The 27,545-nt window shown below is 40.1% G+C and overlaps 1 protein-coding gene across 1 annotated transcript in view; it reads right to left on the bottom strand.

The window, feature by feature from the left end:
• Positions 1 to 27,545, bottom strand: part of si:ch211-186j3.6 (neural-cadherin) — a 416,158-nt gene that overhangs the window by 53,166 nt on the left and 335,447 nt on the right. Inside the window, exon 33 of the mRNA XM_051944931.1 lies at positions 10,287 to 10,551. Coding sequence (XP_051800891.1) covers positions 10,287 to 10,551 — 265 coding nt within the window. The remainder of the gene's footprint in view (positions 1 to 10,286; positions 10,552 to 27,545) is intronic.

Here is a 27,545-nt window from a genome sequence, read left to right as displayed (position 1 = left end):
AGACAGTAAAGCAAGTTTCACAAGGCCAATCAGCTTCCTCAAGGGAAGGTCTCTAGGCTATAGGCTATGACTAGGGGAAATGAAAGGACTAGGTGGCTGTGGGCTTGGGCTCCTAGAGTGATCTGCACAGAAACCAATGGAAAAAAATTACATTGGTAGAAACGATTCTATTATCAAGGATTGACTGATGAGCCAGGGATTGAGCATGGTTGGGATTTGTTCATGCAACTGAACTTTGTATTTTCATTTTGTCTTTTCATGGTGGTTTGCATCAAACACATCAAACAAACTATTTTCTCATGTTAGAATATGTTGCTTCGTTTAGGGAAATTTAAAACGGCATGTTCACGTCTATGTATTACATTGTACGGTAACCTGAGCCATTAACATGTTATCAGGTGTCATAATGCGTGAATTATTTTTTTGCTTACCAAACCCTAACCAAAACAATTTTCATAACCACCACTCATCTACTCAAATTCTTGACTAATATGTAAATTTAACTTTAATTAAGTTCATCCATCCATCCATCCATCCATCCATCCATCCATCCATCCATCCATCCATCATTGATAGACCGCCTAATCCTCATTAGGGTCACGGGGGTGCTGGAGCCTATCCCAGCTGACTTAGGGGCAATTTAGAATAGTCAGTTAACCTCAGCATGTTTTTGGACTGTGGGAGGAAGCCGGAGTACCCGGAGAAAACCCACGCATGCACAGGGAGAACATGCAAACTCCATGCAGAAAGATCCTGGGCCCAGGCCGGGATTTGAACCAGGGATCTTCTTGCTGCAAGGCGAAAGCAGCAAGACCTAATATTTCATAATTAATGGCATAGTAGCTGGCTTTGTGTCAACACACACACACACACACACACACACACACACACACACACACACACACACACACACACACACACACACACACACACACACATAAACGAAAGCACAGGAAAAGTGCAAACCTGTATAAGTTACCTACCACATAACAAAGGATTTCCTATCTGTTGCATAACAACATCTCTCAGACTCACACGCACTACTATATACACAGTACACACTCTACAAAAATGCACAAGCAGAATCCTTGTCCTCCAGGCACCCAGGATGGCCATCATCCCAGCTAACAATGACGATGCATTTGAGCGAATTAGCCATTAAGCTGTCACATTAATCATTCATTACTACATAAAAATGTCACTATTCTCCATTGAAAAGAGTGCATATGAATAGATAAAAGAACCTATTTTAGGTAGCACTTCTTAGAAGAAATAGCTGTTAAACTGTCTCACATGCCCTGAATGACACACCAACCTTTTTACTTTAATGTATGACACATCAGACACATCACATTATCTCTTTCTCCTAAACACTCACAGACTAACTGTGTACACTATAATCTGGATGGTGTTTGAATGGTGTCTTGCAAACAATTTTTCAATGTTATTTGCCATTGTACGATCCGTCAGTATGCCACTAAAAGAGACATTGAGGAAGATTTGTGCCTTTCCCCATTCTCTGCAGAAAATATTTAACTCGTAACATTTCATTTTATCGGTCTGTCATTTGTAAGGAAGAATCTCTTAAACATTGAGCAAACTTATCACTGATCGTTGGATCCCCATTTTAAAATGAATCCATGCTCTTCTGTACAACCATACAAATGGTCCTCAGCAAAATCATCACTATGAGAAGAAACAAGCAATTACTGAAATGGTTTTGCAGTACTAGTTCTAGAAATTACAGATTAAAAGGTCCAATTGGCAGAAATGGGAACGATGGTCTGCTCAAATTATCTTGCAGCGTAGGTTTGCTTTTTGTCTGTGTGTGTGTGTGTGTGGGCGGGTAATTATAGGGGTTGTGGGGACCTAATGTCCTCACAACCATAGGAAAATCAAAAGAAATGTCATTTGTGGGAGCCTCATTTGGGTCCCCATGGGGGGAAACAGTGTTTTCTTGACCATGTTGTTGTTACTGAAAAAAGTAAAAGTGCAAAAACATTTCTTTAGGGTTAGGCATTGTTTTGGTGTTGGTTAAGGTTAAGGTTAGGGTTAGGGGTTAGATATGAATGGGAGTCAATGGTATGTCCCCACCGGTATAGATAAACAAACGTGTGTGTGTGTGTGTGTGTGTGTGTGTGTGTGTGTGTGTGTGTGTGTGTGTGTGTGTGTGTGTGTGTGTGTGTGTGTGTGTGTGTGTTCTTGTACTTGCTACATGGTGAGGACCAATTTCTGCATTTAACTATCAAAGTGAGGACATTTTTACAAAGTGAGGACATTTTGGCCGGTCCTCACTTTGAAACAGCCATGTTTGAGGGTGAAGACTTGTTTTTAGAGAACAGGTATGAATTGAGGTTTGGTTAGGGTTAGGGTAAGGATTAAGTTTAGGGAATCAGTTGTGATGGTTAAGGTTAGGGTAAGGCTCTAGGAAATGCATTACGCCTATGGATGTCCTCACTAAGATAGAAGTACAAACATGTGTGTGTGTGTGTGTGTGTGTGTGTGTGTGTGTGTGTGTGTGTGTGTGTGAGAGAGAGAGAGAGAGAGAGAGAGTGTGAGTGTGTGTGTGAGTGAGTGAGTGAGTGAGAGAGAGAGAGAGAGAGAGGGAGGGAGTCTTTTAATCTGTGTAGACAGAAAAAATACAGTCGAAATTCTTTATGTCTGTGCATAAGATTTTGAAAAATAATTAGTATCTTAACAGAAATGTTACAGCCTTGGTGATATTTCCTTTGTTTTAATTATTTCCAGTATTGAGGTTAGGCCTATCATAAAAGAAAAAAAACAGATATTTCCGTCAGCACCAATCTACTAAGAAGCAAATTTTGTACTCTTTTATGGCAAATTACATGACCTTTGGTGACTAGTGAGAAACTTGAAACATTGTAATCTATGAGGGTCATTCATACCTTAATGTCATTTGATGGCTGTAATAAACTCTGTTCAGATACATGGGATATGACTTAGACTGAGAGACTTAGAGACTTAGAGACTTCGACTTTCTTTATTGTCATTGCACAAAAAACACAGGAGTGAATTTTTGGCAACAAAATGTCGTTGCTTGGCTTCCATATTACAACATGTGGGGGTGTTAAAAATTGAAAATACAGAAGCTAAATATTATAATAAAGAGCTAAATATTATAAATACAAGAGCTAAATATTATAATATAAAAACTAAATATTATCTTTGAGTGTAATAGAAAATAAATAGTTAAACAGGATGTAAACAACAGAATAAATAGTGCAAAATAGAATAATCAGTATATAAACAGGATAAACGTAGTGCAAAACCAAATAACCAGTATAAAAACTGTATAAACAGAAACATTGTAGCAGCTGGGGGGGGGTTATTGCACAAATAGGTGGTAATTTATTATTAAATATTGTTCATATGAAAAAGGGCACTGATAAGAGGTTGTCCATCAGAAAGATATTCCGATATTGTCCGTGGGGTGTGTGGTCGGGGGTTATTTGGCATTTAGTAGTCTGATGGCCAGGGGGAAGTAACTGTTTCTGAGTCTGGCTGTTCTGCAGCGGATGCTGCGGAACCTTCTACCAGACGCCAGGCGGGAGAACAGTCCATGCTGGGGGTGGGTGGGGTCAGAGAGGATCCGGTGGGCTCTGGATAGACAGCGGCTTTCTGCTGTGTCCTGGATGGTGGGGAGTGGGGTCCCGATGATCTTCTCCGCTGTCCTCACCACTCTCTGCAGAGATTTCCAGTTTGAGGCCCTGCAGCTCCCAGACCAGACGGAGATGCAGCTGGTCAGCAGGCTCTCGATGGTCCCTCTGTAGAAGGTGGTTAAGATGGGAGGGGGGAGGGAGGCTCTTTTCATCCGCCGCAGGAAGTGCAGGCGCTGCTGTGCCTTCTTCGCCAGGGAGGTGGTGTGGAGTGACCAGCCGAGGTTGTCAGTGATATGCACCCCGAGGTACTTGGTTGTGCTCATGACTTCCACGGCTGTGTCGTTGATGCGGAGGGGTGTGTGGCTGGGTCTGCATTTCCTGAAGTCCACGATGATCTCCTTAGTTTTGTCAACATTCAGGACCAGGTTGTTCACCTTACACCAGTCCACAAGATGTTGCACTTGCTCCCTGTAGGCCTGTTCGTTGTTGTCCTGAATGAGGCCCACAACTGTTGTGTCGTCCGCATACTTCAGGATGTGATTGCTGCTGTACCTGGGGCGACAGTTGTGGGTCATCAGGGTGAACAGCAGAGGGCTCAGGACACATCCCCGGGGGAAGCCGGTGTTCAGGGAGATGACACTGGATGTATTGTTACCTTGCCTGGAAAATCCAGACTGACTTTATTTATGTATTAATATAAATACAAATAAAGGCAGTCTGGCATTGCGATGATACGAGACGATTTCAAAAAGGAGGGGCTAACGAATGCAGCTTGAACGAAAAAGAACCAATCAGCGTAGCATGGATGTGATGCACAAACAAATCGACCTTGTAGTCCATGTAGTCCAAACAACAATGGCATGCAGCCGAGAAAGCGTCGCGGTGGATGATTACTGCCGTTTTTGTCACAAAAATCTGCGAATACATGGGGTACTCTCAAGTACAACACTTATTTTTGAAAAGGATACGCAACAAAAGACTCCTTCCGAATGATTAGCGGTGTTAGGAATAACTTTAAATCGGAGCCAAACCAAGTCGTGCGTATGTGTAAAAGTTGCTTAAATTTACTCACACATTTGGAACGGGATTTTCCTCTACAAACAATGGCAAGAAGCCGAAAGTAACGAGCCATCCACTGCCTCCTCATCGTCGGAAACATCAAGTGAAAAGAGGCAATGACTAATGCCATCCAAAACGCCAAGAGACCACAAAAAGATTTGCTTTGGCCCCCCTCCTCTCTCTCTCTCTTTCTCCTTCTTGTTTTACGGCGGTGGCCCCCCTCCTCCTCCTCCGGCATCATCTTTATGGGTAATCCAGGCGCTGAAGATGACGCAGCATTAACTCCCGCCTCCCATGCTATGATTGGTCGTACCAAACTTTACCGGGAGGGAAACGCGATTCAATTCGCACAATGCCAAAGTGACTCTCCTGTATCTCCTAACATGGAGCTAGGAGATTACATGGAGATTCAGTTTGGATTTTCCAAGCTAATTGTTACCCACTCTGACAGACTGGGTTCTGTTGGTGAGGAAGTCCAGCAGCCAGTTGCACAGGGAGGTTTTGAGACCCAGGGGCTCCAATTTGCATACCAGGTCCTGGGGGATGATCATATTGAATGCTGAGCTGAAGTCCAAGAACAGTATCCGTACGTGGGTGTTCTTCTCCTCTAGGTGCACCAGGCTTAGGTGGAGAGCAGTGGAGATGACATCCTCAATGGAGCGGTTTGGCTGGTATGCAAACTGGAATGGGTCGAATGATGGGGTGAGTATGAATGTGATGTGGTCCTTAACCACCCTCTCGAAGCACTTCATGATGGTAGATGTAAGTGCAATGGGGCGAAAGTCGTTTAAGCATGTGATGGCTGGTTTCTTGGGTACTGGAATTATTGTGGCTGACTTGAAATACGGGGGGACAACAGCCTGGTTCAGTGAGATGTTAAAGATGTCTGTGAGTACGTGGGCCAGCTGGTCTGCACATTCCTTGATCAGCTGTCCTGGAATGTTGTCGGGGCCTGCAGCTTTCCGTGCGTTGACGTTCTTCAGGGCTCGCCGCACTGCAGTGGTTTCAAGCCTGAGTGCCTGTTCGTCGGGGTGGGGGGTAGCTTTCCTCGCAGGGTTGTTGTTCAGAGCTTCAAACCTTCCAAAGAAGTTATTTAGCTCATTGAGGAAGCAGATATCATCCTGATAGGGTGAGGATGTGGCTTTATAGTCAGTGACAGTCTGGATGCCCTGCCACAGTTGTCTGGTGTTACTGGGGTCCTGAAAGAAGCCTTGGACCTTCTGACTGTGGGCGCGCTTTGCTACTCTGATGGCATGGTTCAGATTTGCCCTCGCTGATCTGAGTGCCGTCACATCACCAGATTTGAACGCAGCATTGCGCTCCCTCAGTCTTTCACACGCCTCCTTAGTCAGCCAAGGTTTCTGGTTGGCCAGTGTGATGATGGTCTTGGTGACTGTAACCCCCTCCATGCACCACTGTATGTAGTCTGTCACAGATGCAGCGTACTCTCCCACATTGGTGTGTTGATTGTCTGTTGCAGCCTCTCTGAACATGCTCCATTCGGTGCACTCAAAACAGTCTTGCACTGCAGACATGGCTCCCTCAGGCCACACTCTCACCTTCTTCACAGCAGGCTTTTCTCTGGTGAGCAAGGGCTGGTATGCAGGAATTAGCATAACAGAGAGGTGGTCTGAGGAGCCAAGGTGGGGGCGGGGGGCTGCTCTGAATGCCTTCTTGATGTTTGTGTAAACCAAGTCCAGTGTATTCTCCCCTCTAGTAGCAAAATCCACATGCTGGTGAAAATTCGGAAGCACAGTCTTCATGTTGGCGTGGTTAAAGTTCCCAGCAACAATAAAAATGCGCTCCGGGTGTGTGGATTGCATGTCGCTGATGGCACAGTAGAGAACATTCAGGGCTTGTTTACAGTTAGAGCTGGGTGGGATGCAAACAGCAACAATGGTGACACTGGTGAATTCCCGGGGCAGGTAGAAGGGTCTGCATCTCACAATCATAAACTCTATGTCCACACAGCAATGACTGGAGACCAGAGTAGCATTGTTACACCAGCTGTTGTTAGTGTAGATGCTGTAAGTCCACTGCGACAACTGCGCTTCCGCTTCCTCTCAAAACCGCCTCCAATGTCTCCGGGGTCGGTCTCTGCTGGGAGGAGACTCCGCTGCTCTGTAGGCCGCTGGATCTGACTGACGTAGCAGACCGAGGTTGTGTAGAGCAGTCCGCGTCTCCGGGCTTACAGGATCCAGGTCATATACTATTCTTGCACTGTTATGCTGAACTCTTGATGCTAAAGGCACTGGTTCAGAAGGCACTGGTCCAGATGGTGAAATAACTGATAAAGTGGCTGTGTAACTGGGAGCCGCAGCAGCCGCAGCAGCCGCAGCCGGACAGGGCGCTGCCATACTAGACAAGATTCCTCCCACCATCACTAGCAGGATATGTTGCATTAGTGGCTTCATCAGTCTGTGAAAGTGATACCATTCTGTCATTTAAACATAGGTCACAGCTTCATTCAGACATACCCAACACAGTGTCAGGGAAAGCCACAATAATTGCATAATATTGGACGGTACATCAAATATTGCGTAATGCTTAACAATTAGGCTGATGTTTTAGTCTGTCTTTATCACAGTAAAGTTTTATTTTTATGGGCATTTCTGATATTAATGGATGTGAAATTATAGTGCATATGAAAGGCAAACAGCATCTTGATTTCTGTCTGTGATGTTTGTGGACCAGTTATAGGGTTGAAATGTAGAAAAAGTCTTCCCATTAATCATATGAAACAATACATTGCTCTGCATGACTATCCAGTAACGCAACAGCATGCAAGTCAGGTTTGATCTAATAAGATAATGTCATGACTTTTACGAGGATGTCTGGCAGAGGCTGCTGAGGAGTCGAACAGAAAGTGCAGTCAAAAAGTTTGTCTAAGGTTCAGCACCCCAAAAAACCTGACTTGACGGGGAAGTCAAGAATTTTCAGAAAATGTATTTGGAAACACTTGATAAAATTTTGAACAACAAATTAAATGTGCAAAGTGTTTTAGTTAAAGAGGACTCAAACACAGTTTGGTAAATCACTGGTGCATCAGATCACAAGTGTCTTCAAGTGTTTTCCAAAGGTAAAGGCTTCTGAATGTGTTATCTGAAACTCCAGGCAAAAATCAGCCTTCCAACTTCTGCAGCATTTCCAGCCTTTATAACCACTGGCTTTTCAAGTTTTGACTTTTTTTCTTACTTTGACAACAGCTGTAGGAGGTGTGATTGTATAATTATATAATTTTTTCCCCCCTCCAAATGGTTATTTATACTTACACAAAAGCATTTTATGAAAGGTCTCGCTAAAGAACCAACACTTTCGGCTGGAAAAGTCTAAAACGTTTTTCTTATTGAAAAGAGCAAGATGAAGGAGAAACTTTACAAAGATTCAATAACATTCATTACTGTTGCTCAGAAACCCTCACGAAGCTCAAGTCACAAAGAGTGAAGTCATTAGTTTAGTGTTTGTAAAATTGAGTATAAGGCCAATATTCAGTGAAAACATAATCTAACAAAAACTGTTTTTATAAACAAATATATCAAATTATCTCTAAGTTGATATATTTGTGTATCTCTATCTAAATTTTACAGTTGGTACTATTAGAGAGGAGGTCTTGAAAGTGGCAACACACAGTTAGTCGAAGCGGGAGCAGACAATAATGATTAACCAGCTGTCTGCATCTAGTAAATTAAGTTGGGGTCACGAAAAGTCCACATTAAGTGAGTGTTGTTGGAAATGCCAGTACCTGACCATGCTATTACTAGGACATTACACAATCCTACTTATTGTTGTCCTTCAGTTTCTATTAACTCCAGATGCTCCCATGCACACTTCCTTGAGAGCTATGGAAGTGCCGCAAAGAGCTTATATTGTTTTATGTCCAGAAAAACCTCCACATATGCTGTTCTATATCCTCTCTTTTCTGAGAGTACTGCTTTGATGTACAAAATAAATGACAATGGTTCCAAATCACAAAACATCCTATAGTGTGTCCCTCAGTTGTGGGTTGTGCATTTTACATTGAGGCCTTCTGTGGCGTCCTATTTGAAACGAATCACATCTTAATGTCATCATTATGATGCCACGGCTGTAGAAACAATCATAGAGACCAAATGCAGCATGGACAGGAAGTTGCATCACAGACAAGTACCTCATGTAGCGAGAATGAATGCTATTACTAAAGCAAGAAACCCAATTAAAACAGTTCCTTTCACTGCTGCGCACCTGCATCATATGCATCCCATCTCGCAGGAGCATCAATATTATCCCAATAAAATGACAAATATATGTTGATAATATATATTTATAATTCATTTTACTTACCAAAATTTGTGATTATTTTCCTCATGGACTGTTCAATCACTCTGTTGTGCTCGCAGTCAGTGTGTTTCAGTTCCAACATTAAGTTTTCTTCTATTGTCATGGAGGCTAATACTGAAAGTAGTTGGGTCTGTCCAGTAGTGTTTCTGGCATAAGTTGAGCTAAGCTTACTGCTCACAGTTACTGAGCTGAAAGTGATGGACAAACTCCTCTCCCGGCTGCTGGATTGCTACCCTCGGGGTTGGCTGGCTTTTCCTCACAAAGTCCAGCTTTTCTTGGAAAGTCCACCGTAAAAATGGCTTTCTAACTATATATGTAACATATTCTATATCTTCTCCTTTGTCTGCCATTGTGGGTTTAAAAAAAAAAAGACATAGTTTTATGCTAAAGTTTTAGTTTGTGCATTTCGCTACAGGTAGAATTGCTAGCTTTGGATAACTCTCTGAACATCCAATCAGAGGATGTGAAAATGCTGACATAACCGTATGCCTGCTAAATGGCCCTGAGATCCATCCATCCATTCTCTATACACCGCTTTATCCTAATTAGGGTCGTGGGGGGGCTGGAGCCTATCCCAGCTGACTTGGGCGAAGGCATGGGACACCCTGGGCAGGTTGCCAGTCTGTCGCACAGCTACATATACAGACAAACAATCACTCTCGCATTCATACCTACGGGCAATTTAGAGTAACCAATTAACCTCAGCATGTTTTTGGACTGTGGGAGGAAGCCGGAGAGCCCGGAGAAAACCCACGCGTGCACAGGGAGAACATGCAAACTCCATGCAGAAAGATCCCAGGCAAGCCGGGACTCAAACCAGGGATCTTCTTGCTGCGAGGCGAAAGTGCTAACCACTACTTCACTATGCAGCCCTGATTGGTTAAAGCAACAGTTGTATTTCAATGATTTTTAAGCTTCAGGCATTTGCACTTTTGATTCTGAAGGCCTCAGGGGAGATTTTTTTGACACTGGCAACACATGATGGCTGAAACATGATTGGACAAAAGCTCTAATATAAACATACACTGCTAGAAGCACCACAGCCCAGAGACATGCTGTGAAATGATCAGAATAGAAAATTGGGAATAATGTAAAACGATTAATGGGAAAATATTAAAATGCAAATCAGTGATTCTGGTAGAGCTTAGGCCAGCAGGGAAGATCTTGCTGATGGCCCACCACTGGTGTCCACAGTTCCTGTTAAAGCTTAATTAACAGGCGAGCCCTTGAAATGCAACTCTGGTAGACTCTCACAGCTTATATTATGAGATAAATGCTGTTATCACCTACCCTGGAAGCTCTTGTTGACTGCAGAAGGGAAAGTGTTTCCCAGCATCACCACAGTGGGGTCAATGACGATTTCTCGGCTTCGACCCCGTAATCCTGTCACCTCCCGCTGCCCTCCGCCCCCATCCAAACGCAGCATCATCTCATTGTCATGCCGATCTAGGAAGACCTCATGCCATTCACCGTTGTCAAGGCGATAGGTGGGCAGGGTCAGATTGTAGTCTCCATCACCAAGGTTGTAGAAAATACAGAGAAGGCCCTGAAAGATCTGCAACAAGAAAACAAAACATTTAATACAATGTTTTTCAGGGGGTTTTTTTTGTAAAGAAAACAAACAAAAAAAAGGTACTAAACATGTAATAATTAAAGCTGATGACCAAATATTTGTAAGACTACTATTGGCTATAATTAAAGAAATCCGCAAAATAACATTTAGTACACAGCAAATGAATGCCAAATTAGTTCTTGCCCATCATTAGCCCAATACAGCTAATGACATACATAGCACAGAGGCTTAACATAAACATGAACTGCTAGTACAACACTGACAAACTCATCAGGAATACTTTGAGTAAGATGCAATAACAAAGAGTGATCGTCACTAATACAATGTCTTGGCACAACCTTTACCCCTGAAACCATTGTTTAATGCAGCTCAACTGAATTTTCCAATATACAGAAATTGTGCTCCACAGCACTAACAAAAGGAGAACTATTACTGTTAACCACTGCTGAGAATAGAAAGAATTGTTTTTAACAGTCATCTATGCCCTGGTAAAAGGTAACGAGACTTCTTTCTTTTGGTTTTTGAAGACATTTTTCCTCGAAATTCTTCCTCAACTAAGTGGTGGAGAGTTCTGGGTGTAAATTCGAACCCCAAATCATATGGTTCAGCTAATGACCCAAGACTCATCAAGGTGGGAATGGTTGTGAAACTGCCTAGTGAGGAATGACTGAAGGTGGACCAAGGTTATAATCGTTAACGAAAACCAATGAAATAACAAAAACAAGAAATGAAAAAAACATTTTCGTTAACTGAAATAAAATAAAAACAAAGCTTTTTTTAGTAAACGATAACTAACTGAAACTTTAACAGAGTCCTTACAAAACTAACTAAAAGTAACTAAAATTATAGAGAAATTGTCTTCAGTTTTCGTATTTGTGAACTGACAGCAGGAGACAAGAGCACGTCACGTGACGTGTCTGTGTCTCCGTGTTGCTGTCCATCCATCTGGCTGCGGACAGGCGGGTCTACCTCATAGACTGTATATAAAGTGGACGTAGCATCTGGCTCCAAAATTGAAGCCCACCCGGAAGTGTCAAAAACTTGCAATATCACGCCGTCCGCTAGGGTTGGCTCCAAAAAGCTTTTGCTCCATAGACCCCAATTCATTTTTGGAAAAAATAAAATTTAATAGACTGATTTTCAACAGCTCAGGATTTTTTTCCCGATAGTTTTCATGGTCAAAATGAGAGATCAGGTGGCCGATCTTAAAATAAATCAATACTGAATTTTAAATAAATCGTTAAAGTTGGCGGAGCCAGAGGGCGTGGGTATACTTGTGGGCGGGATAAGAGAGTCTTCAGCCAATCCTGCCCCTAGTTGCTCTCCGGTCCAGCCTGTTTGATGACGCTTTTTACGTCACTGGCTCCAAAAAATCCAAAACGGCGACCAGGAAGTAGGAAAATCCGGGCTTCATTTTCTCGGCGTTGAAACCAACAGGAGATGTCACAGTTAGTTCACGCCTGGCCTACCTGTAGCATGGCAGCGAGAGTCGGGAGAAAGCACCAAAGTCCTATTTGGGATTATTTTGAGTATGACTGTGTGTCAGATAAGAGCAAGTGTCTCATGGTGGAACGTGGTGAAATATGTGGCGCATTTCTGAAAGGTAAAAACCCAACAAATCTTAAAGTACATTTAAAAAGTTTGCATAAGGAGGCTAACCTAGCTTACATTGAAGCGATGAGGGAGACACAGTCCAACTCCAGGCCAGGCAACATCGTGCAGCCGGAGACCACATCTCAGAAAACACTTGTCCAGTGCTTCCAGCGGCGACCCGATAGCTGCTGGCCAGTAAACTCACAAGAACACCACAAGCGAGAGGACGCACTGGTGAATCTGTTCATTGAGACGGGTATGTCTACGCGACTGTGTGAACAGCCTGCCTTTAGAAAGTTCAGCAGCTCGCTCGAACCGAAATTCAAGACACCCGGAGCTGCAAGAGTAAATGGTCTTATTGGGGCTAAAATGGATATGGCTAAGAAGAAACTTAAAGAGATCATAAAGAAAGCGAGAAAGCTAACATTATGTGTAGATGGCTGGAGCAAGCGAGGACTGACAGCATCTTTCATGGGTGTGTCAGCTTGTTTCTACCATCCGCCGGAATGCAGAGTTCACCATGCACTGCTAAACCTGCACCGAATAGAGCACCCTCATACCGGGGAGGCCATTGCCCGCTGCATCGATCAGACTTTAGATGCATGGAATATAGGGGAAGACAAAGTGCTGCTTGTTGTGACAGATAACGGTGCCAACATAGTGAAGGCTGTGCAGATGCTTCGCAATAAAAGGCGACATGAAGACCATGGTGGTCCTCAGGCCCAACCAGGAGGTCCAGGAGATGAACACGATGAACAGTGGATGGAGTCAGACTCAGAGGAAGAGTCAGATGAAGAGAGTGGAGGCTTTGGTGAGTGCGCTTATATTGACATATATTTTATCAGTCTTAGTAATTTACCTCTGTTATTTTGTAATTCAAATATATATTAAGCAGTATTGTTAGCTTTATTTTGATATTTGCATGTTACCCTCTTCAATAGAAAAACAAATGTATGGAGAATGTATAGCCACTGTGTGTTCAGCTTGCACAGAGATACAGTGCCCATCATAAGTATTCACCCCGTTTGATGTTTTACCCTTTTATTGCTTTTATAAATCAATCATGGTCAATAAAATTTAGCTTTTTTAACAAAAAAAAAATATTGGAAAAAACTCTTTAATGTCAAAGTGAAAACAGATTTCTATAAAGTAATGTTAATGAAAGAAAATTATATAAATGAAAATAATTGTTTGCATAATTACGGTATTCACCCCCTTCAAGTCAGTATTTAGTAGATGCACCTTTGGCTGCAATCACAGCAGTGAGTCTGTGTGAATAGGTCTCAATCAGTCTTGCACATCTGCCCACTGCAATTTTGCTCCATTCTTCTTTGCAAAACTGCTCAAGCTCTGTCAGGTTGCGCGGGTATCGGGCATGAACAGCCCTTTTCAAGTCCAGCCACGAATTCTCTATAGGATTGAGGTCTGGGCTTTGACTCGGCCACTCCAGAACATTTACCTGGTTCTTTTTTAACCATTCCTGTGTAGCTTTTGCAGTATGTTTTGGATCATTGTCTTGCTGGAAAATAAATCTTCTCCCAAGACGTAGTTCTCTTGCAGACTGAAAAAGATTGTCCCCCAGGATTTCAGTGTATTTTGCAGCATTTATTCTGCCCTCTATCTTTACAAGCCTTCCAGGTCCAGTTGCTGAGAAACATCCCCACAGCATGATGCTGCCGCCACCATGCTTCACAGTGGGGATGGTGTGTTTTTGGTGATGTGTAGTGTTTGGTTTCTGCCAAACATGACGTCTTGTCTGATGGCCAGAAGGTCAATTTTGGTCTCATCAGACCAAAGAATCTTCTTCCACTTGACCATGGAGTCTTCCACGTTCTTTTCGGCAAACTCTAGTTGAGATCTAATATGACTTTTCTTCAACAGTGGCTTTCTCATTGCCACTCTCCCATAAAGCTTTGACCGGTGAAGAACCCGGGCAGCAGTTGCTACATGCACAGTCTCTCCCATCTCAGCAGCTGAAGCTTGTAACTCCTTCAGAGTAGTTGTAGGGGTCTTGGTGGCTTCTCTCACTAGTCTCCTACTTGCACGGTCACTCAGTTTACGAGGGTGGCCTGATCTAGGCAGATTCACACAAGTGCCATATTCCTTCCATTTCTAGATAATTGATTTCACTGAACTCTGGGGGATGTTCATTGCCTTGGAAATTTTTTTGTAACCATCCCCTGAATTGTACTTCTCAATAACCCTTTCCCTGAGTTGCTTAGAGTGTTCTTCTGTCTTCATGGTGTAATGGTAGCCAGGAATACTGATCAATCACTCTCTGGACCCTTCAGACACAGGTGTTTTACAACTCAATCACTTGAAACACACCCACACCACTCAGGTGATCTTCATTTCACTAATTGTGAGACTATTGGCAACAATTTGATGGACCTCTATTGAATTAGACCATTAAATTAAAAAGGGGGTGAATAATTATGCAAACAATTATTTTCATTTATATAATTTTCTTTCATTAAAATTACTTTATAGAAATCTGTTTTCACGTTGACATTAAAGAGTTTTTTCCAATAAATTCTTTTGTTAAAAAAGCTAAATTTTATTGACCATGATTGATTTATGAAAGCAATTAAAGGGTAAAACATCAAAGAGGGTGAATACTTATGATGGGCACTGTAAATGCTTTTTTACTCATTCAGCTTACATCAGTAGCCAACTTACTCAAAATTTCCATGCTGAGGTCACTGCAAATACCTATTAAAATTAAGAATTATAGATTATATCAGCCTAGGTTCAAACGTTTGTTTTTGACACCAATAGTCTCCATTTCCACGCCATGGGAATCACAATCATTATCAATAATAATAATTAATTAATTGTTATTATTGTAAAAACTTCATATCCAGTGTAATAATTGTATGGCGCACACAGTGAACAAATAAAATATAGTAAATTAAATATAGTAAAACAAGTAAACTTACAAAAATATAATCCCTTCTGTTGAACTAAGAGTGAGTACAGCCTAACTCATGATTCAGTTTTTATCAAATCATATACACATCTCAGGCGCTTTGTAAAGACTGTTTGTTTTGTTATTTTTTATAAACTTCTTTTGTGAAATATACTTTTAATGCTAAATCATCTGATTGCTGGTCTGTTTTATTCTTTGTACTCTGTGTAAGACCTGGACCTGCCAGAAGATGGAGAGAACAAGTTCCAGAGAATGCCATGCTTGGCCCACACCCTTCAGCTCACACTGAAAGATGCCATGAAGCACCCAAGCGCTGATTCACTTATAGTGAAATCAAGAAAGCTGGTACATGCAATCAGGAAGTCATCAGTGGCAAATGAAGAGTTGATCAAAAGATGTGGCAAAACGCTGGTCCGGGACTGTAGCACGCGCTGAAACAGCACCTATGACATGCTTAAAAGACTGCTAGATATCAGAGCTGAACTAAACCAACTACTTGAGGAGTTGGGCATGGACACACTTCTCACAAGTGATTGGGCTAAGCTGGAGAACCTTATCAAGCTGTTTGAGCCGTTTGCCATTCACACAGACCAGCTTCAGAGTGACAGTCAGTCTCTCTCACAGGTAGTGCCATGCCTGCTCAACCTTGAGACACATCTACAGACTAGTCTGAGGAATCATTTAGCCCAAGTGCTACTGAAGTCCTCGCGAAAACGTTTTGCTAGCATTCTTAGCCCTGACTCCACACAGTTTGATGCTACACCAGCAGGAGCCTGCTTAATGGATCCAGGGGTTTCACTAGTTCTTCAAACAGCAGATGTCGCACCACTGAAGAGGGCTGCACAGTCCTTTGTGCAGAACCTGGCAGCCCAGTATAACCCAGCTCCTTCTGCTCTGCATCATGTTGCCACTGCAGGGGCCAGTCAGACGGTACCAGGACCCTCTCCCACTGTTCTTCTTAAATACCGTTTCCTTGTTTCCCGTATGGAGAGCAACATGTCACCTACTAATCAACCTAATCTGACTGATAGTGTATTAACTGAAATGGAGAAGTATCTCAATGACGTCAAACAGGGTGTGTTTAATGAGACACCATTGGAGTTCTGGAGATCCAGAGTGGCTGTCTATCCAAAACTTGCCGCTGTGGCATCAAGATCAACAAGAAGTTGTTGCTTGACTGAATTACACTTGTCTCTCTGCTTCTTCCCCACCGACGTGCACAAAGACTGGTTCACTCTTTCACAACACGAGGACTCCTTTGTTTATATTGGACACAAGGCTATGGAAGTTAGCACAGAAAAATAAAGCGCATTAGCTTCCAGTGAATGTGCACTTTAGGGGTCGTACTTAATTGTTGTGTACTTAATTTTTTTGTCGTTGTACTGTTGCTCAAGTCTGCAACCTGTGTAGATAGTTTAGATACGTGTACCCATATCAACATTTTAGGTACTGTTGGTGTTGGTGTATTCAAGTCAACACATTTTCTTACATAGTATTTGTTCTTGAGTTCTCATTAACCAGTACTTTTTTCTATCTTTTTTTGATGTCACCCCTGAAGAATAGTCCATTTTACAAAAAAAACTAAAACTAATAAAAACTAAACTGAAACTAAGCAGTATGTAAAAACAGAAACTAAACGAAACTAGCAAACATGGATAAACTAATTAAAACTAAACTGAAATTGGAGACGTGAAGTCAAAACAAAATAAAAATAAAAACTAATGAAAAATTCAAAACTATTATAACCTTGAGGTGGACTCAATGATAAATCAACAATCCACCTGCATCTAAGGAATAAGGGACACTCCTTTGAGTATGACAATGCACACAATCTTCACAATCATTCACATTTTGAAGTTGGTGAGGCTTAGGTCCTTTTTTTTTTTTTTTTATTGTGAAACCGTGTGACAAACGATAACAACAGTGATGTAGACAGTGAAGATACAATGAATGGAAATATTTTTTTAAAAAAAGAGACAGAAGTAGACAAATTCAAACAAACAGATCCAGCACAGAAAACAAACAAAAACAAAACAAAACAAAAACAAAAAACCTGCATTTGTCGATAAGTGGCAATTGTGTTTCAGTGATTCGATGTAAGTTAAATGACCATGAGTAATAATGTAGACTGGCGGGGACTTGATATGTGAGGAGGGAGAAGGGAACAAGAAAAAGCTAAAACAAAAAATAATAATAATTTAAAAAATAGAAAAAATAAAAAATAAAAAAACAAATAAAGATAAAGAATAAAAATTGACAAACAAGCAGTGAGGAGTGAGGGGCGATGCACAACCTATAATATAATATTAAAAATAATGCTATGGTATAATACTAAGAAGAATAAAATAATAATAAGATATCAACCATAATAATAGTAATAGTGATAACATCAACGGTGAATATAATACAATAAGGTCTAGTGAAGAGACAAACTGATAGTATATAATATAATTTGTTTGAATATACTATTAATAATAATATATAACAATACTATATATGTTGTAATAAAAAAACAACGACCGAGCAATGAGTGGTGGGCGAGGGGGTAAATCAGGGAACCAGGGGGCGAGCAAATGACACCGCGCACCAGCCCGCGGTGGCACGCTCGGGCCCCTAACAAGAACAGGCGGGGCAGGGAGGCGAGTGAGAGCCCGCCCCCTCAACGTTCCCCCATTCTGCCAGTTTTTCCTCCCTGGGGAGGAAGTTTGTTGTCTGAGAAAAGGCTACAATTATTTATTTAATTATTATTATTAATATTTTTTTCAATTATTTATTTATTTATATTTTAATAATAATAATAATAATAATAATTATTATTATTTTTTAAAATAATTTCTTTCCCTTTAGGGATGGGTGGGGGCGTGAGCCACCCCCCCGGCCCCCATCCAACCAGTCCCACCAGGGACACCGACATACCAACCGGGGGGGGGGGGGCCGGGCGCACTGCCACCGCCTGCGAAACCCCAGCCCCCCAGTCCACCCCCCACACACGTACCCCCATGCTCAGGTCATCGTCTCATCACCACAACACATAATTATATCTACTAGTTGTTCTCATAATATTATCATATATAATAGAACAATAATAGTTAATAAAATAATAATATTCCAGTAAAGGAAAAAAAAGAAAATAATAATAATAATAACAAAAGGATGAACTCAAATAGATAGTAAATATTTATACATAAATAATCTATTTAGGTTAAAGATAGTGGTAGTGAAAATGATAAAAAAAACAAAACACAAAAGTTCAATATAATAAACATCCCACTAAGAATATAAGCTATGAAGTAATTATAGCCTATAGTGGTATTACTAATCTTAAATAAACAAGTACTTGAATAAATGGATGAATTGAAAATAAATAAATGAATAAGTGAATAAACAAAAATAAACAGATACATGAATAATACGTAAATAAATACATAAATAGATACATAAATAAATAAATAATATACCCTATATATTTTATATATATGGTTTATGTGATAATTATAACATATGGTAGTATTACCAATCTAAAAAAAGAGAAAAAAATATTAATATTATATCAAACAATGTAAATTATAGAAATGATATATATATACATATACATACACCTACACACACAAGCATACATGCATACACATAGGAAGTAGCAAATTAGTAGTAATAGTCTTAATAATAATAATAACATAAAGAATCCAATTAAACAAACATAATTAAACAATAAGTGGATTAACTCAAATAGTATATGTTATTTATGCATAATATATCTATTATATATTAATTAAATTAGATGTAAAACATAAATAAAAATCCCTTTACAGTGCATCCCATTAAGAATATAAATTATAAATTAATAATAACATAGAGTGGCATTTCTAATTTTTAATGAATACTTGAATAAGTAGGTGAGTAGAAGTAAATGAATAACTAAATAAATCGATAATATACCCTATATAGCCTATGTATGTGATAATAATACTAAGTTCATAATAATATTAAGGCAGAAGTGATGAAATGGATGTAAAAGCAACAAAATCAGAGGTTAAAAATGGGGTATGACATTTGGAGGATCAGAGGAATTTGCTCTCAGGTAGTTGATATCATAATATTAAACACATGATAGTGAAAATGATGGTAATAGTAAATGATAAGAAAATTCAAGAGTGAAGGTGGTTGAGAAGAGGGGTCCAAACAGAGAGGGGTTCTACGGCTGAGGTATGGGTGTGTATGGTTGAATGTTCCAAGGTGGTGTGGTCTATGAGTAAGTTTTTCCAGTGTGTGGTGTTTGTTTTGCTCCTACTTTTCCAGTTGATGAGGATGGTTTTCTTGGCGATAGTTAGGGCTGTGAGGAGTAGTTGGCTGTTGGATTTGTTGAGGTTTATGACTGACACATCACTAAGTAAACAGAGTGAGGGGGACATGGGGATGTGGCAGCCCATCATGGTGGAAAGTGATTTTGTAACCTCGTTCCAGAAGTGTTGAATTGGAGTGCAGTGCCAGAAGGCGTGAAGGTAGGTGTCTGGTGATTTTTGAGTGCAGTGAATACAAATTTCTGAGGTGAATCCCATTTTAAACATTAGGCTTAGGTCCTTAATGGCTGTGAGCCACGTGAGCTGTTGATAAGAATAAATATCTGGAATTTATCAATCAATTAAAACTCAGGAGGCCTCTTGGATGAAAACTGAAACATGCTTAAAGAACCAAAATTCTACAAGAAACCAGTTGCCTTCTACTTAAGGACTTCATATAACATATCAATACAAAACATCAAGATAATTGTTAATACAATGTGGTGTCTACAAACTGCAAAATCTTACCACAGAGCATCGTATTTCAACAGCAGATATAGGCTAAGCACAGCTACTGGCATTGTGTTGTATGCTCTAAGTGCATGGCCAGGCACAGCAATAATAAAATACAAAACTACTTGAAGTAGATCAGATGGATGGTTCTGCTTAGGTTATTTCATAATTTTAATTTGTCAACTGGGTAGTGGCAATAAATCATAACTGACTGCAATAATCCTACAGCTAAACAAGTCGAAAGTGTTGCTACAGTCTGTCTTGCCAGCTGTCTTCCAGCAGAATGAAGCTGAAAAGAAGGGTTTTGGTATAAAATGCATTCAAAATTACATTTGAAGACAGCAACTTTAAAGTCTCTTTACAGAAACCTGCTCTCATGGGATTATCTACAAAACCTTCCTGTGAAGTGTTTTCATTCAAAACTATTTTCTTCCACACCAAAACTGCCATCTGTCTATCTTTGAGCAAAATATGCACCCTTTGAGTGTCTTTTTTCAGTATTTTCAGGGCACAAACCAAATGACATTCAGTCTCCTTCTTTTAGGACACTAGCTGAAGCCTCAGCATCTCAGATCTCAAAATCTCAGTAAATCAAATCAAACGTATCTTCGTGGTGAGATGCCGCTGGAGGTAAATGTGAAGACATGCTGAACTGACCTGAATCCAAGTCTCAGGTTTTAAAGCTAATGGGGATCAGAAGAAAGAAAAGATTCCACTAGGTTGGTAAAAGATTGGATCAATAGGCCAATTTGGCCAGATGGACAATAAACCAGATCAACTCCACGGAGGTTAGCAAGCAAAGGGAAAATAAAAAAATCCAACAGAAAAACTGACACTTCTACCATTGAATGCTTATCCTCAAGAAAACCTCCTACACACAGAAGAAAGATAAAAATTCACACAAAAACGTAGGTTGTCCTCCAGAAATGGCGACGTGTCTTAGTATGGGTTTACAGACATTTTGGGACAAAAGTAGTTTCTATCTGCATTGCTATGTAATGTGTTTCTGTGATTCTACTTAGAGAAGGTTATGACAAAGCTGACATTTGAACCTGCGATAATCACGTCCACTCTGGTAGACAAAGTCAGAGGGAGAAAGAAAGAGAGAATTTGGGGATGAGAAGTTAGAAAAAAAAAGTTTTATCCTGTTTTCACAACAGTTTCCCACTGCCCTCAGATCTGGAGATAAAACATTTCCATTTTAGCTTGGCTGTGATGCTAATCACATATCTATCAAAGAGCAATACTAAATCCAAGAACCTGTGTTTTTACATGTGTGTGTGTGAAAGAGAGAGAGAGTGAGCAGGATAGAGGAAGAACATGTCCGAAGGCCGTTTTAAGAGGGATAGGGTGGTGGGTGGATCGTCCTCATTTCAATTTCAAACCGTTTCCTCCAAGTGTCCCACTGAGCATAATTTTTCCCCTTCCATATTCGTCTGCCACCGCTGCCATGTAAACAAAGGACTGAGATGAGAGGGGTAGAGAAACCAAGACAAAGAAAGAGAGATGTGAAGGAGAAGTGGGTGGCTACTATTAAGTCTCCCACTCATTCTCAACAAAATAAAGATAAAACAAGTTGTTGAGGGGAGAATTTTGTCAAAAAAACAGCAATCACTTGTCAACACTGTCTGTACCTTTAAACCAATTTTCTCATCTTTTTTCCTTTTCTTCCATCCCTCTCTGTGTCACATCAAGCCCTCCACCAATCTTTCACTCCCTCTTTTAGTTTCTCTCCTGTTAAAACAGCTGGGTGAAGTGTTGCATGGCTCTGAGTTTGTTTAGTTGGAGAATCACGGCTCATTTCAAGGCTCTGTGATGAAGTATTAATCATATTCAGGATCCATTGGGGCAGTGCTTTTTAACCAGATGCACTTACAACCACCTGATTTTACCCCCAATTAAAGCCGAACGGAGTGGTGCAATTTGGCTCCAGCTCTGCTCCCTGGGTGGTACGTGAGTGAAAGTGTTCAATAGTGTGTCTGTGTGTCTTTCCAGGAGCGTCCTAGACGAGGTGTGTGTAAAGGTGTGCAACTCCATTTCAGAGTAAACAGTCCCACTGCAGGGACAGCTTTATTCCCCTAGACGCTTCCTGCGACACACTGCACTCTAAGCTCCAGCCTTTTGGCATTGCAGACATGTGCAGATGATGTGTTAATCTACTCCTCCACATGATTAAATAATGGTGTGTGAATGCAGAGCGTGTGCATTTATATACCTAATGGAGGCATTTTTTTCCTTCACCTTAATGTATGTTGGGAAAAGGAACCAAACTGTGCTTATTACCAACAGCACTTCATATTCATGATTGTTATTTGCTTTCCTCACCGACATTTTCTCGTGTCTAGAGGTCTAACCTGCAGTCTACTGCTTTAGGGATTACATATTTATTGATCATAAAAAAAACAAAACAATATACACTGCTGGGCAAATGGCATAGTTTTGAAGTCTTACCAGCCTAAAGGCAAATCACTGTAATCTATGTTAAATAGTCTGTGTAAACACCAAAAAAAAAAAAATAATAATAATAATCCCATAATTTACTGATGTTTTGAGAGGTTTCTAAATTCCCTGTAAATAGATATGTAATTTGATGCTAATTATCAGAAAAATTCAGATGATCTTCTCTAAATGAGATTCTTAAAAGTGCAAGTGCATATTTATTTCATTCTTCATAGCGTAACAAATCACATATTTGACTTTTTAGGGATGTTCAGTTGACCTGCTGTGCACTGATGACTTGGGTTCACTATATCATTCTGTCTGTCATCCTCTGGTCAAGGTAATCCGCCTTGTAAAAATAAATGAGCCAGTGAGAACTTAATGAAGCATTTAAAGTGCAAAGTGGCTTCTAGCCCAGCAAGACTTTAATGCCTTATTTTAACCTGTGAATTTCTAGTCAGCAACACTAGCCAAGCAGTGGGCATTGCTTGTCACTGTGGGTTTGAAGAAATAAAGAAAACTGTGTAGCATGCAACAGAAACCCTTTGGTTATTCTGAACTTTTCATCAAGGACAAAACCATGGATTGCTGTTAATTAGTTCTTTTCTTCCTTGATTTTAATGGAAAAACTGCCATAGATACATTTGCGTAGGTTTTGATTTATGATATGACGAGCCATTGGTAACACCCCCACAACATCAGTGGACACTGCAAAGTCTAATTTAATCAGATACCATTATGCTGTCCAGCTTTACCTTGACCTCACATATATCTAACTGAATTTACACATGCTTGATGATATGCATTCATTCTGTGAAACAGAGCAATAGCTCTTACAGAACTGGGCTGATATTCAGGTAACTTCTACTATAACATCTCACTACTGAAAAAGAGATTTCTGCTATAGAATCCCCACATTCATGTTCATTCATTCACTGTGATCTAGAGCATAGATTCAAGTGAGCAAAGATTCGCGTGAGACAAAATAAGGGTCACTCTCGCTGTGAGGTAATGAGACTGAAGAGAACAGCAGCTGTCTTTACAGAGCATATTAACAACTCTCAAGACACTTACACAAACACCCAATGAGATGATTTCTTGGTACCTGAGGCCCGTGCTCCAAATTCAGTTAATACTGAAGCTTATGGGCAACAATGTAAAAATCATTACTTTGTGCTGTGATCATTAGTTTTCTCTTCTACATGAAAAATACGATACATTCTTACGAAACTGACACAGCATGAATCTCATATCAGAGAACTTTGCAGCCTTTGTGTTTTGACAGTTTGACTGTAGTATGTATCAGTACTTTGTAATTATGTGATCCAACATTGCAAATGCTTTTTGTAGCCTACATACCACAACCTGTACAACAATCTGTGCCTGTTCAGTCCACACTATGGATGCCAATAGCATTATAATTGGGAATGTAAACTACAACCTAAAGATAAAAACACACCAAAAATTGGAAAATATTCATCCTCTCCTAGGTTGATATGATACACAACATACCATCAACAACACTGACCACGCGGGATTTCAATGAACGCGAAATGGCCAGAATGAAGTCACTAATTGAGTACATGTACAGTGTGGTCTGTAAGTATTTGAAATGGAACACACTTATATTTTTGGCTCTGTGAACTTAAAATTAAACAATAATTGACTGAGACTTCTGAGAGTGAAAAAATCTAAACATGGTTACATTTTCCATGTTATCCTGAACAAAAGAAAGCTCTTGATTCTGAGTTACTGACACAAAAACAAGATGAAAAATGCTCTGTTGTCCATCTCAGTTGCAACTTCTAAAAAGTTCTTGATGCATATTTGCATTTGTCACTTTAAGTCAGTCATTTAACCAAGAATGAAAAAAATGCACCAATGAACAAAACATGGGACAACAAATGCAACATCTTCAGTACAAAGTGATATCGAAGAGGCACATCCCAGGCTAAGGATCATCCTTCACCTAGAACTGTTTCCATGTTGTCTGCACACAGGAATAATTGGACGGATAATGGTGGAAAAATGATGTGAAACCACTCCCTGGCTGCGCTGGAGGAACAGTATGACATTTAACAGGATGTGTAAGAATAGATAAACAGAAATAAGACACAGGGATGATTAGAGATGAGGTTGTGCTGTAATGACAGGTGTGGTATAGATAATCATCATCATTTTAGACAATGACGTTTGATCAATACCTGCAGCCACAGCATGGGGTGAGAAAAAGTAAATAGCAAAAGAAAAGGTCTGGGAAGGCACAGCGTGATTCCAGAAAATAAGTCAGTTGAGGGAAGAAAAAAAAAACAAAAAAACAAAATGGGGAGGCTTACAAAAAACAAAAATGAAAGAGCAATGTAAGTGTGAGCAGAACAGATGGAGTAAAGACGGGTGGAAGAAATGAAGCCTTCAAGACAAATAACCAAATAATACAGTTAATGTATTCTGTCTCTGCCCTGTGATTTACACGTCAGACCAAGTAATTTCCACAGCTAATACACTCCAGGAACCACGGGCTTCTTCAACTCGGATTTTAGACAGTGCACTGAATTACAATCAGAAGTCACTTTGAAACCATGACAATTCCCTTCTACATTGATAGGAAACAGGTCTGACCAGCTTTGGAATATATTTTACTTAGGTGATTATTTCATATCCTGTTATAAAGGTCTGTTTATTAATGTTAAATTAATGTTTCAAAGCAATTACAACTAAACAGTAAAGTACAAAAGCTTTTTCAGACATTTAGAATCTAGTCTGACTGTTCACTGCTATGAAAATCAGGCTGAATAACTGATGTGAATATTCATGTATCTGCAATATTGTGGCATAAATAGATATTGAAGAAAAAAAGATCTACTGTTATTACTCCACCACAGAGGCTCAGCCTGTGACAGTCAGGGTTGATTTGTCTGTCTGTGACACGTGGATTTGGATGAAATTTTCAAGGAAGGTCAGAAATGACACAAGGACCAACTGATTGGATTTTGTGATGCGGCTCATCGGCTGAATCCATGGATTTGTTAAAGATTTCTTATCATTGCGAGATAGTGGTATGGCGTCACTTTAACTATGACAACAAGTGAACACTACGTCAGCTGCCTGCTGAAGATCACATGATTACGATCCTACTGAAAATCCACCGCTGCGGACTTATCAGGACTTATCCATTGGAAATGATATAAGGAACAATGGATTCAATGTGTGGGTGTTTCCGAGTCCCATCAATTCCTGCCACCTGCTACATATTTAGGTCATGCGATTCGTTATCTGCACATAATGTACACATGCATAACACACGCTTGTGCTCAGCACGAGGTCATTTTGTTTGTGGGTACATCTATATTAAATGGACCCATTCTATGGTGCTGTTACTTCTGCCACGAATTTTTTCAACATTTTAGCCGTCGGAAATGATACAACGATCAAGCAATCTTGGAGGAGTACTGTGCTCTCTGAGTGCTTTTCTTGTTAACATTGTGACGTTTTTCTGAAATATATAAATTTGACACAAGATACACCCTAAAAAGACTAACATCTGGTTATCAAAAACTAAAACATGTATAGAAAGCCTGAACAGTAAAAATATTGGGGATTGATCAATACATTTTTTCTAGGATGACAATAAAACCAATTATTAGTAATCACTGATTACCATTGATAACACTGAAAATATGGCGGAATGTTTGAAACTCATATGCAAAAATGAAAATCTCGGTTACACAATGTAAAATCCCACAAAATTCCAACACAGAACACAGTGCTGTGGATGAAACATTGCTTAAGACCACAGACTGCAGACAGAGAAGCAGTAGCAGTAGAGCCAAAGACGCATATCTATAAATTCATATCTATAAATTCATTACTTTTATTGGAAGCCAGTGATGAAAATAACAACATTGATAATGTGAAAAAATGTTGAGTATCAATCAATCCCTAAAAAGGATCTGTTCTGAATTGCTTTTCAAAATTCAGTTTCTCAAAGAAACGTTTGCTCAGTGGCAGATGAGACGTGCACTGCTGCAGCTCTCCTGCTGTGGTGACTGAAGGCTAGAAGATGTTTTGTTCACCACAGCAGCAGATGGTCACTGTTAGAGTGAGCAGCACAATACATCACTGCAGTGACTGTACGTGGCTGCCAGAGCCCACTACAGCCAGTCAGTGCAATGTGTCGATGTTATTGTTTAGAACGGCTCACTCAAGGCTGACTCCACTGAGATAATGTTGTGTAGATTCACATTCAAATCAGTTTAAGTGTCTATCTATTCATGTCTGACGTGTAAAAGTTAATAAGCTTCCTCTGCGACTACTTTCTGAGCTGGCCTTAATTTAAATATTTTTCAATTCAATTCAGTTTTATTTATATAGGGCAAATTCACAAAATATGCAGTCTGAAAGCATTCAGCATAATAAGGCACAGACCTTACAAATTATAAGCAGAGAACAGAGAAAACTCAACAATCCAAAGTTGCTGATGGATTCCCTATGAGCAATGTTGGGAAGGAATGAATAAACACCTGGGACAGGGAGGGGGAAAAAAGAACCAGGCTCAGGGAAGGTGGCCATCTACCTTGACTGGTTGTGTGAGAGTGGGAATGTGGGGAGTGGGGATAGCATTTTTACTCTGATCTTATGAAAAGTACTTTGTGACACTGTACTAATATACTATATACACTACAGTTCAAAAGTTTGGGGTCACTCAGACCATTTCATGTTTTCCATGAAAACTCACATTTCTATACATGTGCTAACTTAATTGCACAGGGGTTTTCTAATGATCAATTAGCTTTTTAACATCATTAAGTAACACAATGTACCATTAGAACACAAGAGTGATGGTTGCTGGAAAAGTTCCTCTGTACCTCTATGTAGACATTCCATTTAAAATCATCTGTTTCCAGCTAGAATACTCATTTACCATATTCACAATGTCTAGACCGTATTTCTGATTAATTTAATGTTATTTTCATTTTTTTAAAAATGCTTTTCTTCCAAAAATAAGGACATTTCTAAATGACCCTAAACTTTTGAATGGTATCATACTTCTTCCATCAGTAGGTTTTAACTGTATTTTCCCAATGTTTCCAAGAGAAGCAACAGGAGCAAATAATGTACATATGAATATGTCTGCTAAAGCACAGGTTACATAAAGACTTTGGTGGGCATCACATCTAAAGGGTAATCATGATCAATTCAGTGAGTCTCTACACAGGGCTTTCCTC

This window comes from Acanthochromis polyacanthus, chromosome 2 (genome assembly GCF_021347895.1).
Source record: "Acanthochromis polyacanthus isolate Apoly-LR-REF ecotype Palm Island chromosome 2, KAUST_Apoly_ChrSc, whole genome shotgun sequence".
Taxonomy (NCBI): Eukaryota; Metazoa; Chordata; class Actinopteri; family Pomacentridae; genus Acanthochromis; species Acanthochromis polyacanthus.
This window is presented reverse-complemented; position numbering and strand designations above follow the sequence as displayed.